Consider the following 16765-nt stretch of genomic DNA (forward strand, 5'->3'; position numbering starts at 1 on the left):
ATCCATCCACTCAATTAGGGTCTCCCACGAGGTTGAGGCTGTTAGTTGAGGCCTCTCCTGTACTTGACTCCCTGTCAGAACACGAACAGCTTGCGGCAGTATCATGTCCCCTACCTCAACGCAAGCGGCGTCCTTGGGCTGTGTGGGGTCCCATCGACACGCACACTTGACTGGCATTGACTGTCATTAATCTTTGCCCGTTTTAACTTCCGCCTGGTGTTCCGACCGGCCCAGAAAAATACGCAAACTGATGCCCTATCAAGGGCCTTCAACCCTTCTGAAGAACCCAAAGAGTGTTACCCCATGCTAAATTCTGCCTGCATTGCCTCCACAACCTTGGTCTCACCCAAATCTACGAGAACTTCCATGCCACCTCAATCCAGGAAGAAAGTCCTCAAATGGGAACACTCCTCCACTTTTGCGGGTCATCCTGGTTTCCGTAAGATTTTTCATTTAATATCTCAGTATTATTGGTGGCCTCACATGGCTCAAGATATCTTACATTTTGTTTCTACTTGTCCCACTTCGCCCGGAACAAATTCCCTCCTGGCAAGCCGTGGGGACTCCTGCAGCCTTTACCAGTTCCGCAACTCCCATGGCAGGAAATATCTATAGATTTTGTTACTGAACTCCTGAATCCCAAGGGCACACAGCCATTTGGGTAGTGGTGCACCGATTTTCCCGGATGGTCCATTTTATTTATTTATTTGTAACATTTGTATCCCACATTTTCCCACCTATTTGCAGACTCAAAGTGGCTTACATTATGCCGTGATGGCAATCGCCATTTCCGGGTACAGAATTTCAAATGGTAATACATTTAGTTGTATACATACATGGTAAAGAGGAATACATTGTGGTATTGCATACAAATGATTTTGCATCAAAGGTGCATACATACATGGTACATGCAATATGGCATTGCATCGAGGTTTCTAAGTGATAAAATGAGTTGTAGCATAAGTTTGGTCATCGACTATAAAGATGTCATCTTCAATTTAGGAAATAGATTGGTAGTGCTTATTGTGTAGCTTTCTTTAATAGCAGTGAGATTAAACAGTCCAGTGACAAGAGTTCGGTTTTGTCTAGTTCGTGTAAAGTCTATTTATTTTGTATATAAGATGGAACATTATGGTAGGCCTTCTTGAACAGGTTCGTTTTCAGTAGTCTACGAAAGATTGTTAGGTCATGTATTGATTTTATGGCCTTCGGTAATGCGTTCCATAGTTGCGTGCATACATAGGAGAAACTGGCTGCGTATGTGGATTTATATTTCAGTCCTTTGCAACTGGGGTAGTGGAGATTGAGGAATGTTCGTGATGATCTTTTTGCATTCCTAGTAGGCAAGTCTACGAGGTCCGACATATAGGTCGGAGCTTCCCCGTGAACGATTTTGTGGACCAGGGTGCAAACTTTGAACACAATTCGTTCTTTTAAAGGTAGCCAGTGTAATTTTTGTCTTAGGGGTTTGGCGCTTTCGTATTTCGCTTTCCCAAATATGAGTCTGGCTGCTGTGTTTTGAGCTGTCTGAAGCTTCTTAATGACTTGTTCTTTGCATCCGGCATAGATGGCATTACAATAATCTAGATGATGACTTAGCACCATCGATTGTACCAGGCTACGGAATATTTCCCTTGGGAAGAAAGGTTTGATCCTTTTAAGTTTCCACATTGAGTAGAACATTTTCTTTGCAGTATTTTTCGCATATTCTTCGAATGTTAGATTTCGGTCAATTATGACTCCCAGAATTTTCAGGCTATCTGAGATTGGGAGGGTGTAATCTGGGGTGTTTATAGTGTTTGGTTTGTTTGTGTTATATTGTGAGGACAGAATAAGACATTGTGTTTTTTCTGCATTTAGCTTTAGTTGGAATGCATCCGCCCATGAATTCATTATTTGGAGGCTGTGTTTAATTTCATTTGTGATTTCTGTTAGATCGTGTTTGAAAGGGATATATATCGTGACATCGTCTGCATAGATGTACGGGTTGAGTCCTTGGTTGGACAGCGATTTGGCTAATGGTGTCATCATTAAGTTAAAAAGAGTTGGTGAGAGCGGTGATCCTTGTGGTACTCCACATTCAGGTTTCCATGGTGTTGATGTTTTTGATTTTGATATCACTTGATAGGTTCTTGCTGTTAGGAAACCTTCGAACCATCTAAATACGTTTCCTCAAATCCCGAAGTAGTCCAGGATGTTCGAGAGTATTTGGTGGTTGACCATGTCGAACGCACTGGACATGTCAAATTGTAGTAGAAGCACATTGTTTCCAGTTGCAATTAATTGTTTAAATTTGGTTATGAGTGGTTATAACTGTTTCAGTGCTGTGGTTGGATCGAAATCCTGATTGTGATTCATGTAATATGTTGAATTTGGTTAGGTAGTTGGTAAGTTGTTTGGTTACCATGCTTTCCATTAGTTTGACTTTCAGGGGAATTGATGCTACTGGTCGATAGTTGCTTGTGTGGTTTAATTTTTTCTTTACATCTTTGGGTAGAGGTGTAAGAAGTATATTTCCTTTGTCCTTGGGGAACAGTCCATGTTGCAACATGTAGTTCATGTGTGATGTTAGGTCTGTTATGAAGCGTTTGGGGGCAAGCCTTATTAGGTTGCTGGGACAGATATCCAGGTTGGAGTGGGTTTTGGAGAATTTGTTGATTGCTTGAGTGATGGTTTCTTCGGTTAGTAGGTCGAAGTTAGTCCATGTTCAGTCTGCTGGGTATTCACCGGGTGTTGGGTCCAAGCAATCCATGAATTTTTCGTGATCAGTGGTATTGAGTGGTAGCATGGATCGTAGTTTTATAATTTTCTCATTGAAGTATTTGGCGAGGTCGTCTGCTGATGGGGTGTCTGTGCTGGTTGTGGTTACCGGTGCAGTGTCTATTAATTTATTCACGATTTGGTAGAGTTTATGTACGTCTTTGTAGTCTGGCCCTATTTTGGTTTTGTAGTATGCTCTTTTGGTTTGTCTTATTGAGTATTGAGTATTTGTATTTTCTTTGCATTTGTTTCCATGCATTAAGTGTATAATCATCTTTCATTTTTTTCCATGCTCATTCAAGTTTCCTAACGTGTTTTTAGTGATTTCAGTTCTTCGTTGAACCACGGTATGAGTTTTGTCTGCGTGTAGTTCTTTTTTGTAAAGGTGCAATTATGTCTAGTATGTTCTTACATTTGTCGTCCCAGTTTAGTAGATAATGTTTGGAATCTGTTTGTGCTGTCCAGTCATTATTGTAGATCTGTTGCCAGAATGTTTCAGGGTCTATTTGGCCTCTTGTGATGTAGGTTATGGGCTCTTGCTTGAGGGGCGTACCTTTTTTCTTCCAATGTAGGGTGGAGTTTAGTTTAAAGTGATCTGACCATGGTATGTCCGACCATTTTGTTTCTGTTAGTATAAGGTTTAGGTCTGAGGATAGTTTATGTGTAAAGAGGTCAATTGTGTGTCCCCATGAAGGCCCTTCCTTCTGCTGCCACCCTTGCCACGGCCTTTATCCAACACATTTTCCACTTACATGGTCTCCCTCTGTGGATCATTAGTGATCAGGGCTCTCAATTCACTTCAAGGTTCTGGAGAGCACTGTGCTCTACCTTCAAAATTACCACTCACTTTTCGTCTGCCTACCATCCACAGACCAATGGCCTCATGGCCTTCCTACGGATGTACACTAACAGTCTGTCACGTCCCTTACCTGTGAATCCTGCCCGCTCCTCGGCCTCGCCCCGGAATAGGGAGCGTTGGCCGTGTTACTCGGGCCGGCGTTCCGACGCTGCTCCCTTTCCGGGTGTGGTTTCGGAGGTTGGGGCGGGTCAGCACCTTCGCTCGTCTCGCGCCATCCTTCCTCAGCACAATTTGGACAGCGGGGTGGCGGTCTCTGGCGGCACGTCCTGAGGGCTTAGTGGGCACTGGGAGCTGCATGTTGGCGTGTCCGGGGCGGAGCCTCGCGTGGCGAGTGCAGGCTGGGTTGCCTACGTCAGGCTCATTGGACTGGCTCCGCCTCCTTAGGTCCAGATTGGCTCCTCAGATTCAAGACTCCTCCTACATTGTAATCCAGAGCCTATCAGGAGCGCTTTCTACCAGCTGTTTCCTTGCTGCTCCTGAGGACCGGGCTATTTGAAGGAGGTCTCTACTGCTGTTCCCTGCTTCTTGTTCCTGAGACTGCGTTCCATGCCTCTCTTTCTGGTTCCCTGTCTAGAGACCTTTGCCTGGACCTGGACTGTGCTTTTGCTTGCCGCCAGACTTCGAACCTTTGCCTGGACCTGGACTGTGCTTTTGCTTGCCGCCTGCCTTTGAACATTTGCCTGGACCTGGACTGTGCTTTTGCTTGCCACCTGCCTACAGACCTTTGCCTAGACCTGGACTGTGCTTTTGCTTGCCGCCTGCCTTTGAACTTTGCCTGGACCTGGATTGTGCTTTTGCTTGCTGCCTGCCTTTGAACGTTGCCTGGACCTGGACTGTGCCATTCGCTTGCCATCTGCCTAGCAACTTTACCTGGACCTGACTTCTGCTTGTCGCATGCCTAGAGACTGTGCCTGGATTCGTCTCCGGCTTCTTGTGCCCTGCGCATAATCTTCTACTTCAGGTAAGGCCAGAGTTGTTCGGCCGCCGAACATTGTTTGGCTCAAGGACTCACTATTTCTAGAACAGGCGTGACACAGTCGACAGGATGACTGGTCCGCATTGCTTCCCTGGGCAGAATTCGCCTATAACAACAGTTTTCATACTGCCTCTCATATCTCACCATTTTTTACAGTGTATGGATGCGATCCTCATCTGCTGCTTTCATCAGTCAGACACAAGCCTCACCTCTTCTCCACCGGACTCTCACTGATATTCAGGATACCTGGGCCAAGGTCCAGCAACATCTTCAGCAAGCCTCGGCTAAGTACAAGCTCTTCGCGGATCGATAGAGACAAACTGCGCCAGTTTTTTCAACCTGGACAGAAGGTCTGGCTCAGCACCAAATACTTGAGGCTTCGCCTACCCTCCTTTCAGTTTGCTCCGCGATTCATAGGGCCCTTTCCAGTACAATCTTGGGTGGGGGCAGTCACTTACCGTGCCCAGTTACCAGCTCAAGGTTCACAACGCCTTCCATGTAGCCCTACTTAAACCATTTTTAACTTCCAGATGGCATCCGGAACCCAAGAAGTTCATCGCTCCTGATTCCGCGCCTGACCCTGAATTTGAGGTAGAGGAGATTTTAGACTCCAAGCGTCAGAGAGGACAACTATTTTATCTGCTATCCTGGAAACATTTGGGCCCGGAGGATAATTCCTGGGAGCCCGCTGCTAACGTCCACGCTCCTGACCTGATTCGCGATTTCCATAACCGCTACCCACTGAAACCTGGACCTAGGCAGAGGGGGGTCCTTAAGGAGGGGGTACTGTCAAGTCCCCTACCTCTAGGCAAGCGGCGTCCTCGGGCTGCGCGGGGTCCTGTCGATACGCACACTTGACTGGCACTGCCTGAGCCACATGTGTGTAGTCCTCTCTGGGTTTGTTCAGAGAGCGGTGGTTGCTGGCTCCTTAATTGCTTTGTTTCCATGCACCTGTTTCTGCTCTCTCTCTCTGCCTGGCTTCCAGGCTCCTTGATTGCTTTGCTTCCACCCACCTGGGTCTGCTCTTCCTCTGCCTGGCTTCCCTTGGTTCTCTCCTATTTGTCTTCTGGTTCCTCTTATCCCTGCTCGTCCTTTGGCTGTGCCCCTTCTCCCTGCTGATGTCAGACACCAGCACTTTATCGGCTGAGCTCTCCCTGGATTTCATGCTTCGGCTTCTACTTTGGTAGGTGTTTCTAACTCTGTAGTCTGCTTCTTATCTACTGGTCCCTCGTTGCTGACTTTGCCAGTACCTGGATTACCCTTCTGTCTGCCGCCTGCCTAATGACTTCCGCCTGTACCTGCATTACTCTCTTGCCTGCCGCCTGCCTATTGACTTTCGCCTGTACCTGCATTACTCTCTTGCCTGCCGCCTGCCTACTGACTTTCGCCTATACCTGCATTACTCTCTTGCCTGCCGCCTGCCTACTGACTTGCGCCTGCATTTGGATTACTTTCTTGTCTGCCGCCTGCCTACTGACTTTTTTCCCCTGTACCTGGATTACTCTCTTGCCTGCCTTGCCTGTACCTGGATTATTCTCTTGCCTGCTGCCTGCCTGGCTGATGCATTCATCACCCCGCTTCCAGCTCCGTCCCGTAAGTCCTGCAGGCAGCCTGCACCTAGGGGCTCAACCTCTGGGGAACGGCGGTCAGCGCAGGTGAAACCCGGGGTTGTCCAGTCGCCAAACAGAACCAATGGTGTGCTGGAGCCGGCTCGCACGAACTGGTTGTTAAATTTTTTACCGACTTGCGAGCCGGTTGTTCTTGAGGGCAAGCCGGCTCTCCTTCCTCCCTCCCTCACAGCTACAGGGTCCCGTCCCATCCCTCCCTTGTCCAGCAAATTCTTCGGGGCAGGCAGTCTTGTCTGCCCGCTGCTGGCGCTGACCCTCCCCCGCTGCCAGACTGCTCTTTAAAAATGGCCGCCGAGACGTCTGCTGAAGTCTTGGAGGCTGTCCTTGTAAGTCTTGGCGGCCATTTTGAAGAGCGATCTGGTGGCGGGGGAGAGTCAGCGCCGGCAGCGGGCAGGAAAAACTGGGGATCTTTCCTGCCTGCCCCGAAGCATCTGCTGGACAACCTCGGTGGCTGGAGGGCGGGCAGGGGAGAGAAGGGAGTCGCTGGACATGGGTGGATGGAGGGGGGGCAGGGGAGAGAAGGGAGTCACTGGGCATGGGTGGCTGGAGGGGGGGCAGGGGAGAGAGGAGAGTTGCTGGACATGGGTGGTTGGAGGGGGGCAGGGGAGAGAGGAGAGTCGCTGGGCATGGGTGGCTGGAGGGGGCAGGGGAGAGGAGAGTCGCTGGGCATGGGTGGCTAGAGGGGGGCAGGGGAGAGAAGGGAGTCGCTAGACATGGGTGGCTGGAGGGGGGCAGGGGAGAGAAGAGAGTCGCTGGGCATGGGTGGCAGGGGAGAGAAGGGAGTCGCTAGACATGGGTGGCTGGAGGGGGGCAGGGGAGAGAGGAGAGTCGCTGGGCATGGGTGGCTGGAGGGGGGGGGGCAGGGGAGAGAGCTGGGCATGACCAGGCTCGTCCAGAGTCGCTGTCGAGGAAGGCTGTGGAGTCAGTGCAGAAATCGGTGGCAGAACCTGTGGAGGTTGAGGAGGCGATACCGGGCTGCTCGAAGACCGACGCACCGACACCTCTTGAATGGAGGGTGAGCACTCCTCTCGGCGTCGACGCTTCACGGGTGCTGAATCCTTCGATGCCCCGGAGCTCCCGGTACCGTTCCTGGAAGGAGAGCGATGGCGATGCTTCTTAGCCTTCGCTCAATGCACGTCATCGATACTCCTCGGTACCGATGAGGATGTGGAATCCACACGCCTCCTTGGGGTCGGGTCCGAGAGTGGTCGGTCCCGGTGGGCCTGCACAGCAGGAGTCTTCGAGACAGGTGAAGACCCACTTGACGGCTCACTGCTCCCAGCGTGTGATGGTCTCCGGACAGCCATTACCTGCACTCCTGATGTCGATGCCATCTCCGGTGCCGATATTGACGGCGCTGAGCTTGGTACCGATGTTGACATCGAAGAACCGGGTGGAGCTCCAAAAGGATGATCCCAAAGAGCTTTTCTCGATGCCTGTGTCCGCTTTTTAAGGTTGACACAACTTACATGCATCTGGGCGATGGTTGGGCCCAAGGCACTGAAGACACCACGTGTGAGGGTCGGTACCTGAGATCGCCCGGTTGCACCGAGTACACTTCTTGAAGCCGCTGGGAATCCTCGATGACATGGACGGAAAAATAGCGGCGGTGAAGTCAAAATTCTCGATTGTGCCAAAAGTTAAGGGCACAAAAATGAGAAACCACGTACGCGTGGCCTAAGAAGGCCGCGACGGAAGCGAAAAGAAACTTAAAAGGGCAAAAACTAGGGAATAAATGTTTTTTTGAAGGGAACAGGTTTAAACAAAAGAAAAAAATGAGGCAAAGGAAGACAAAAATTGTCAGAAATGAAGGCTCTTTTCGGGCCGAACGGAGAGAGATCGCAAGCAGTCACTCCCTAACCACGGAAAGTAAAGAACTGATCGGGACTCTCGCACGACGGGCAGGAAGATGGCCACGCATGCGTGGTGCGCGTGCCCTGAGCGCTCAAAGGCTGTAGCAAACTTTTTTGTTGCTAGGGAAAATTTCCGTTCCTGGGCCGTCGTGGATGCCGACCCAGTCGTGAGAACAAGCAGTCTGCTTGTCCTCGGAGAAAAGTTATTTCCATGTGTTATGCATATCCCCACTTAAAGACATTAAAAAATTAAAAACAAAGTAGAGTTCCTGAAATTTACAGGTAATTTTACACTAGGGCACCTATAAACACTCTGAAAGTCATCTATTATTTTTTGTACTTATCTGAATTTTCCAGATCATACATGAATATATTCCTGCACTGGAAATAGAATGGTACTTAAATACAATTAAGTTTTTTTTAAATATATAGATATGGTACAGTTTAGAGGGTGAAGAACTTTTGTGCATGAAAGAGGAGCAGGACTTGGGGGTGATCGTATGTGATGATCTTAAGGTGGCCAAACAGGTAGAAAAGGTGACGGTGACAGCGAAAGATGCTTGGGTGCATAGGGAGAGGAATGGCCAGTAGGAAAAAGGACGTGATGATGCACCTGCATAAGGCTGGTGAGATCTTATTTAGAGTATTGTTTACAATTCCGGAGACTGCACCTTTTAAAAGATATAAATAGGATGGAGTCTGTCCAGAGGGCGGCTACTAAAATGGTCAGTGGTCTTTGTCATAAACCCTATGGGGACAGACTTAAAGATCTCAATATGTACATTTTGGAAGAAATCCAAGAGAGGGGATATATGATAGAGACAGGAGGCAAGTCTCGACTGAAAGGAAGCTCTGGAATGAGGGGGGCACATGATGAAGGCGAAAGGGGAAAGACTCAGAAGTATCCTGAGGAAATACTTCTTCCCGGAAAGGGTGATGAATTTGTGGTACGGCTTCCCGGTGGAAGTGGTGGTATAAAAAACAGTATCTGAATTCAAGAGAGCTTGGGACAAGTACAAAGGATCTCAAAGAAAGGGACAGTAGATGGAATGAATGAACAGACTGGATAGGAAATATGGTCTCGATCTTCCTACATTTTTCTATGCTTCTATGTTTCGAGGATATATGCCAAAGCAATTTAAGAAACATCACTTTCTGTGTGAAAAACATGCTTTCCTTGTGGAAAATAATTTTATCCTCAAATGCCTTCCTGCAGTGAACAGCTTGATAAAGACAACTAAAGGAGAAAGATCATGTATTATAGTTTGCTAATGAGAGCTAAAGAAAGGAATGAGTCATCTCACATAATGAATTTCAGATATGTGATAAAATATAGGGAAAGAGAGGTCAAGTGAAGTAGGGACGAAGCTTCAGTGAATGCCTCATCCCTCTTGATCTCACAAAGTGTGGCGAGAGAGGTCGTCTAGTCAGAGTCCACGACACATGGCAGAAAGATACAGAAATATTTCTCATTGTTTTGGGTGCCACAGGCTTGATCAAAAAAGAACTTCCAACTTATCCAGGTGAACTCCAGATGGAACTCTCTTTGCACAATTCAAGTACTATGGCAAGTGTTAGCTGTAAGTTTGAGAGACAGAGATCATGTTCACATACTCTGGCTTAGGAGTGAGGTTTATTACTCTCATGGTACGCGCAATTTTGACAGCCATTTTGACTGTCGGACAGATGCAGAGAGGTTCTGATAATGTGATGCCCATTTTGCAGTTCTGTTGTCACTATCCCCTGAAGCAGCGATACAGCACAATAGGGCTGCTGTCAGGCTACATTGAATTCAGTGACATAAGGATTTGTATATCATACTCTGACAAGAGATATGTTTACTTTTGTTTTGTGGGTCTGTGAGAACAGATTGTTTATTTGAAACTATTGCTCCGTTTGGGGATCCTGCTTATGGCTTACATTCTGTTGCTCTGGACTGTTTGTAAGAATATCTACAGTAAATGCACAGTGAGACTGTTTATCTCTTTTTCAAGATTATTGTGGAGTTTTTTTGACCTATGACTGTAATTGCACCTACCTATAGCAATTTAGTGCAGTTGGTAAGTTAGAGAACTGGTTTCAGAGGTCTTTTTGTCCACTTATTTTGTACATTGGGTATTGTGGCATATTTATGCTGCAGATAAGCCATAGCAATGACCCCTTTGTGAGCTGAACTTTGTATTTTGATTTTCTGCTATTTCATTCAGTCAGTTCCTCCTTGCTAGATGCACAAATAACCTATTTGGAGACACTGGTCCCCCGTGACACTTACGCGATATCTGCTTGATGTTCCTTTCTGCTGTGGCCCTCAGGGCGGCCATCAGGATACGCATGTTTATAAAACAATTCCCTCCAAAAGGGCAGCTTCCACGCCCTTCATCAAAATACCTGCAAGACTTCTTGCTGGAAACAAAAATGACAACAATCAGACGCTGCAGTTTCCTTCCCTTCACACAATATTGTTTAAAATGATTGTGTTGCTAGAAGAGACCTTAATTACCTTTCTACATTTTATTTTCATTGACTTCTTTGCTATATTACCCATGATTGACCTTTACCTTCTGATTTATATCATATGTAGTTATATTAATCAGTTACACTAAGAACTCATGATTTCCCATATTCTTAAAAGATGAATGAAGGTGGAAAGGAAGTTCCAAATTTATTAATCTTTTAAAACCAATCACTCATGTTTATTTATTAATTAGGATTTATTTGTCGCCTTTTTGAAGGAATTCACTCAAGGTGGTGTACAGTAAGAATAAATCAAACATGAGCAACAGACAATTACAGCAGTAAAAATATTCAAATAACATACAAAGTATGGCATAGTATAATACTTACAATGTCAACACAACACGTTAATAGAACATTGTAATTGACAGTGTAGGGTATAAGCAAAGATGGAACATGAGAGTAAGAGGAGTTAGAAAGTAAGGTGACTAATTTAAAGAAAGTTGCACATGAGGTCAGAGAGATGGTTAACACAGATAGGCAAGAGAGTAAAAGGAGTTAGAAATAAGGTGACTAATTAAAGAAAGGTGCACATGAGATCAAAGAGATGGTTAATATTATTTCAGTTAGAGTGGGAGTGGATAAACATGTCCTGCAGCAGTATGTGTAGCCCGTATCACTCCTTGTACATGTTGTACTCCTTGTACAAGTTAGTTACTTCTCCATTAAAGGCCTGGTTGAACAGCCACGCTTTTACCTACTCCCTGAAGTAGAGATAGTCTTGTGTTAAGCGGAGCGTTTCAGGCAGTGCATTCCAGAGTGTGGGGGCTACTCCGGAGAAGGCTCCTTGAGAGTATCACATCGTGTAATGTCTTTTGGAGAGGGTGTGGTTAGTGATAGTTCTTGAGAGGACCTTAGTGTCCTTGGAGGTGTGTAGAGGATCATCCTATTCTTCAGGTACTCGGGGCCATTTCCTTTAAGGGCCTTGAAGATCAGACATAGAGTTATGTTATGAAGTGTGGTGGAAATTTGTTACCACCTTAAAATAAATGTGCAGAACAAGGATTGAACTGGTGCCCCAGGAGCTAGTGGCAGAAAATTTAGCTTTAAGGAGTAGCCTAATGGTTAAGTGCAGTGGCCTGAGAACCACGGAAACCAGGTTCAATTCCCACTGCAGCTCCTAGTGACTCTGGGCAAGTCGCTTAACTCTCCATTGACCCAGGTATAAAATAAGTATCTATAGATAATATGTAAACCATTTTGATTGTTACCACATAAGTACATAAAGTAGTGCCATACTGGGAAAGACCAAAGTCCATCTAGCCCAGCATCCTGTCACCGACAGTGGCCAATCCAGGTCAAGGGCACCTGGCACGCTCCCCAACGTAAAAACATTCCAGACAAGTTATACCTAAAAATGCGGAATTTTTCCAAGTTCATTTAATAGCGGTCTATGGACTTGTCCTTTAGGAATCTATCTAACCCTTTTTAAACTCCGTCAAGCTAACGCCCGTTACCACGTTCTCCGGCAACGAATTCCAGAGTCTAATTACACGTTGGGTGAAGAAAAATTTTCTCCGATTCGTTTTAAAATTTACCACACTGTAGCTTCAACTCATGCCCTCTAGTCCTAGTATTTTTGGATAGCGTGAACAGTCGCTTCACATCCACCCGATCCATTCCACTCATTATTTTATACACTTCTATCATATCTCCCCTCAGCCGTCTCTTCTCCAAGCTGAAAAGCCCTAGCCTTCTCAGCCTCTCTTCATAGGAAAGTCGTCCCATCCCCACTATCATTTTCGTCGCCCTTCGCTGTACCTTTTCCAATTCTACTATATATTTTTTGAGATACGGAGACCAGTACTGAACACAATACTCCAGGTGCGGTCGCACCATGGAGCGATACAACGGCATTATAACATCCGCACACCTGGACTCCATACCCTTCCTAATAACACCCAACATTCTATTCGCTTTCCTAGCCGCAGCAGCACACTGAGCAGAAGGTTTCAGCGTATCATCGACGACGACACCCAGATCCCTTTCTTGATCCGTAACTCCTAACGCGGAACCTTGCAAGACGTAGCTATAATTCGGGTTCCTCTTACCCACATGCATCACTTTGCACTTGTCAACATTGAACTTCATCTGCCACTTGCACGCCCATTCTCCCAGTCTCGCAGGTCCTCCTGTAATCGTTCACATTCCTCCTGCGACTTGACGACCCTGAATAATTTTGTGTCATCGGCGAATTTAATTACCTCACTAGTTATTCCCATCTCTAGGTCATTTATAAATACATTACAAAGCAACGGACCCCGCACAGACCCCTGCGGACCCCCACTAACTACCCTCCTCCACTGAGAATACTGGCCACGCAATCCTACTCTCTGCTTCCTATCTTTCAACCAGTTCTTAATCCATAATAATACCCTACCTCCGATTCCATGACTCTGCAATTTTCTTCAGGAAGTCTTTCGTGCGGCACTTTGTCAAACGCCTTCTGAAAATCCAGATATACAATATCAACCCGGCTCCCCATTGTCCACATGTTTGCTTACCCCCCTCAAAAAAATGCATTAGATTGGTGAGGCAAGACTTCCCTTCACTAAATCCGTGCTGACTTTGTCTCATCAGTCCATGTTTTTGTATATGCTCTGCAATTTTATTCTTAATAATAGCCTCCACCATCTTGCCCGGCACCGACGTCAGACTCACGGTCTATAATTTCCCGGATCTCCTCTGGAACCCTTCTTAAAAATCGTGAGTACATTGGCTACCCTCCAGTCTTCCGGTACTACACCGATTTTAGGCAGAATATCAAGTCCTCTTTTCCTTTCCCTGAAAACAGCTCCAAGCTACTCTAGATTTTGAGTAATCTAACCCCTTTAAAAAAGAATTCCAATAACTGAACCTAACGTACTTGATAAGACAAATGAGACCGCTAAACAGATCTAACAATGACCATATGAAAAGGAGTATCCAAAATAGCACTTGACTATCACAAATGTACTGTCAAGTGGAGTTTTTTTTTTAGCAGAGCTCATGTACCAAGCTTGGTCTTTTTCTCCATTTTTGTGAATATTGATATTGCAAAGGGTGCAGTAAAACCAGTGATTGCATTACTCTTGTGAAAAGAATCCACAAAATATGAACAGTTGAGTGTGGGCTGCTCAGATTCCTGCCACTAGATTTTTGAACTGATTTTAATCAGTTTTTGATGTGCTATCTGGATACGCCTTTATGAATGGTCATTGTTAACAGATGTTTATTTTGTATTCTGTTACTCCCTACTACTTTGTGTGTTTTTTTGCAACACTAAATAGATCAGAAACTTAAATCCTATCTAATTGCTCCTAATCACATAGGTTTTAATGTAGTCTTTGAACCAATAAAATAACCTTTACTAACATGTAGCCCTCAAAGCCCAGGGTACCTTTCTTGTTAGGACACCACTGACGGACTTTCATCATCGGCTATCCCACCTACCCGACACCGCAGAGAAAAACTCTCCTATCTATATTTAACCATGAGAGAAAAGTCTGGCAGTGTCCAGGCTCATGAAGACAAATAATTTTATAAATTCACAGTTCAAATGCTCATCAAATCCTCAAACAGACCTATGAAACTCTAAACTAGGTCTTAATAAAGAAGACCCAAATGTATTTCTACATCAAATCAAAAAAGTCAGACCAGTTGAACAGTTCTATACGTGCACTTAGCTTTGCCATCCCAAGTTTTTTCAAAAGCTCAGTCGCTGCTTATTTTTTCTTAAGCCCGACATTAGGGAATCTACCTTATATATATAATATATATATATATATATATATAGTCAATTAAATCTAAGAATTATCTTCATCTACTAGGGTGAAGCCAACCCACAGAAGCAAAGACTGCCAAACTAGAGGGGTCAGTCAACCCCCAGAAACTAGAGGACTAATCATTCCACTGGATGCAGGAGCAATCTGAATCAGAAGCTGTGTCTCAGACCATAGCAATGAAAGTAAAATTAAATTTAATACTCCTTCCTAAAGTGAAATGTAACATGATGACTTTACTGCAATTTTTTAAAATTTAGTATTTGATATACCACTCTTCATTAAAAAACAAAACTAACAGCAGTGTGTGAGTGTGACTGGCGGTTTGGCCTTAGGATTTCAAACACAGGCAGATTGCAGTGCAAAATCAAAGAAACATATTGGTAGAAAATAATGAAAGCAATACTGTCTTGTTCCCCTGTCACAGACTCACTCCACTCTGCTCAGCAAACCCAATAATATCCAACAGAAAAATGATGGCACTCCTTTACTATGCAGTCTTCTGTTCCTTCTATGTAAACCTCTGAAACTCCTTACTTCCCTGAGACTCCACCACAGGTACTGCAGCCTAGCCAATACTTTAGAGAGAATTCCTCACTTGGAGCCTCTCTCTAGGACAGTGTTTCCCAAGTTCAGTCCTGGGAAATCCCCTTGCCAGTCAGGTTTTCAGGATATCCACAATGAATATGTTGAAACTGATTGCGTACACCGCCTCCATATATGCAAATCTCTTTCACGCATATTCATTGTGGGATATCTTGAAAACCTGACTGGAAAGTGGTACTCCAGAACCAGACTTGGGAAACACTGCTCTAGATCTCTGAAACTCGGAATCTCTCTCCTGGAGACCTCTTGCTTCGGGGTCTCTCTATTGGAAGCCTCTACACTTGGGGCCTTACTGGTTCTACACTCTTTAAGGGCATTTTTCCTTCCATTCCTCTGAGCCTCACCCTTCTGATTCAGGACCTGCTTTGGCAGTTTAGCAACACCAGCTCCAGGCAGCTAAACTGCATCCTCTTAGCACCACTTGCTGTAAGGTGGCCTAACCTGCACCTTCAGTGAGGGAGTGTTCCTAGGGACACCTGTTGCTATACCACTCACTCCCTCACATACCTCTGTCCCTCAGAGTAACACCAGGTTGGGCACTTGCCACTACCTGGGTCACCCTAAGAAGGGTTGGAGGGTAGCACTCACTAGGCTATTTGGGGCTCCCACTGAATCCATGGACCACCAACCTGTCCTCGGGCCAAACCCAGACATCTGTCCTGGACAGGCACTGTGCCCATCACTATCATGTGGACAGGGCACAGTAGCACAGCAGCTGTTGGGCCCTGTCACATCAATGCTTTGCATCAATTAGACTTGATATCTATTTCCCACTCTAGAGCCACGTCCTCAGGCACTCGGTCTCAGGGGACAGTCACTTCCCGACAGTGATGTCTGTCCTCTCCACAGCACTGCCTTCATCTTCATGAAGCACTCATTCCCGCAGCAGTCTGAACTGTCGCCCCCACCTCTGGGGTGTCAGACTGACCATCCTCCTCAGTAGTACTCTGGTTACATTCATCTTGACATGATACTTCCAACTCAGCATCATCATTTGCTCTTGGTATTTCAACTCACAGAGCTCTTGAGGCAGCACAAACTCTGGGCTCGCAATCTGTACTTTTTTCCAGGTTGCATTTCCTTCCTTTTTCTTCTGGCCTCTCTCAGCTGTTCCTCCAGTGTTTGATGATACTCCAGCAACATAGCCTTTGCTTGAAAATCCCATTTGAGCTGGGCCCTCAAATTCTCCACCTCTTGTAATGGTTCTGGGTGAAACTTCAACATTAAACTCATAAGTTTTCCCACTCTCTGAGAATGTCACCATAATGTCCTTTAGCTGCTTCAAGGTGGCTTCCTCATAGGCCTGCAGCAGCTCACTTTTGGTGACTGTTCCCCAGAACTCAGTGATACTGGACTGCCCTCCTTCTCACTACTGCTCAGGCCACTCTCTATCCAGCGTGACCCCCCTCTGATATGGGTTGCCTACTTGCCACACTCTTGTTTATCACTGTTGAAACTGCTTGGAGTAGTGCCTCCTGGCATCTACTCTTCAGAGTACTTTGTGCATGAGCCCATTCAAGCTCTCGGCCATCTGTAAGTCTCTCGCGGCACCTTATGCCTGGAACCAGACTTCCTGGACATATACGTCTAGCTCCATCTCTACCTGTTTTCAAATCTATGCTGAAAACCCACCTTTTCACTACTGCTTTTGGCTCCTAGCCACAATTGCCCTCCCCTTGTCCCTTCCTCCCTTCTCACCCATTACTACCCTCACCTGTAACTGTCTTGTCTGTCTGTATTATTTAGATTGTAAGCTCTTTTGGGCAAGGACTGTCTCTTCGTATCAGGTATTCAGTGCTGCGTGCGTG

The 16765-nt window shown here is 45.9% G+C and overlaps 1 protein-coding gene across 1 annotated transcript in view; it reads right to left on the reverse strand.

Annotated features, from left to right (window-relative positions):
* MKRN1 (makorin ring finger protein 1) overlaps positions 1-16765 on the reverse strand; it is a 548705-nt gene that overhangs the window by 22272 nt on the left and 509668 nt on the right. Inside the window, exon 6 of the mRNA XM_030215958.1 lies at positions 10349-10479. Coding sequence (XP_030071818.1) covers positions 10349-10479 — 131 coding nt within the window. The remainder of the gene's footprint in view (positions 1-10348; positions 10480-16765) is intronic.

Source organism: Microcaecilia unicolor, chromosome 10 (genome assembly GCF_901765095.1).
Source record: "Microcaecilia unicolor chromosome 10, aMicUni1.1, whole genome shotgun sequence".
Classification (NCBI taxonomy): Eukaryota; Metazoa; Chordata; class Amphibia; order Gymnophiona; family Siphonopidae; genus Microcaecilia; species Microcaecilia unicolor.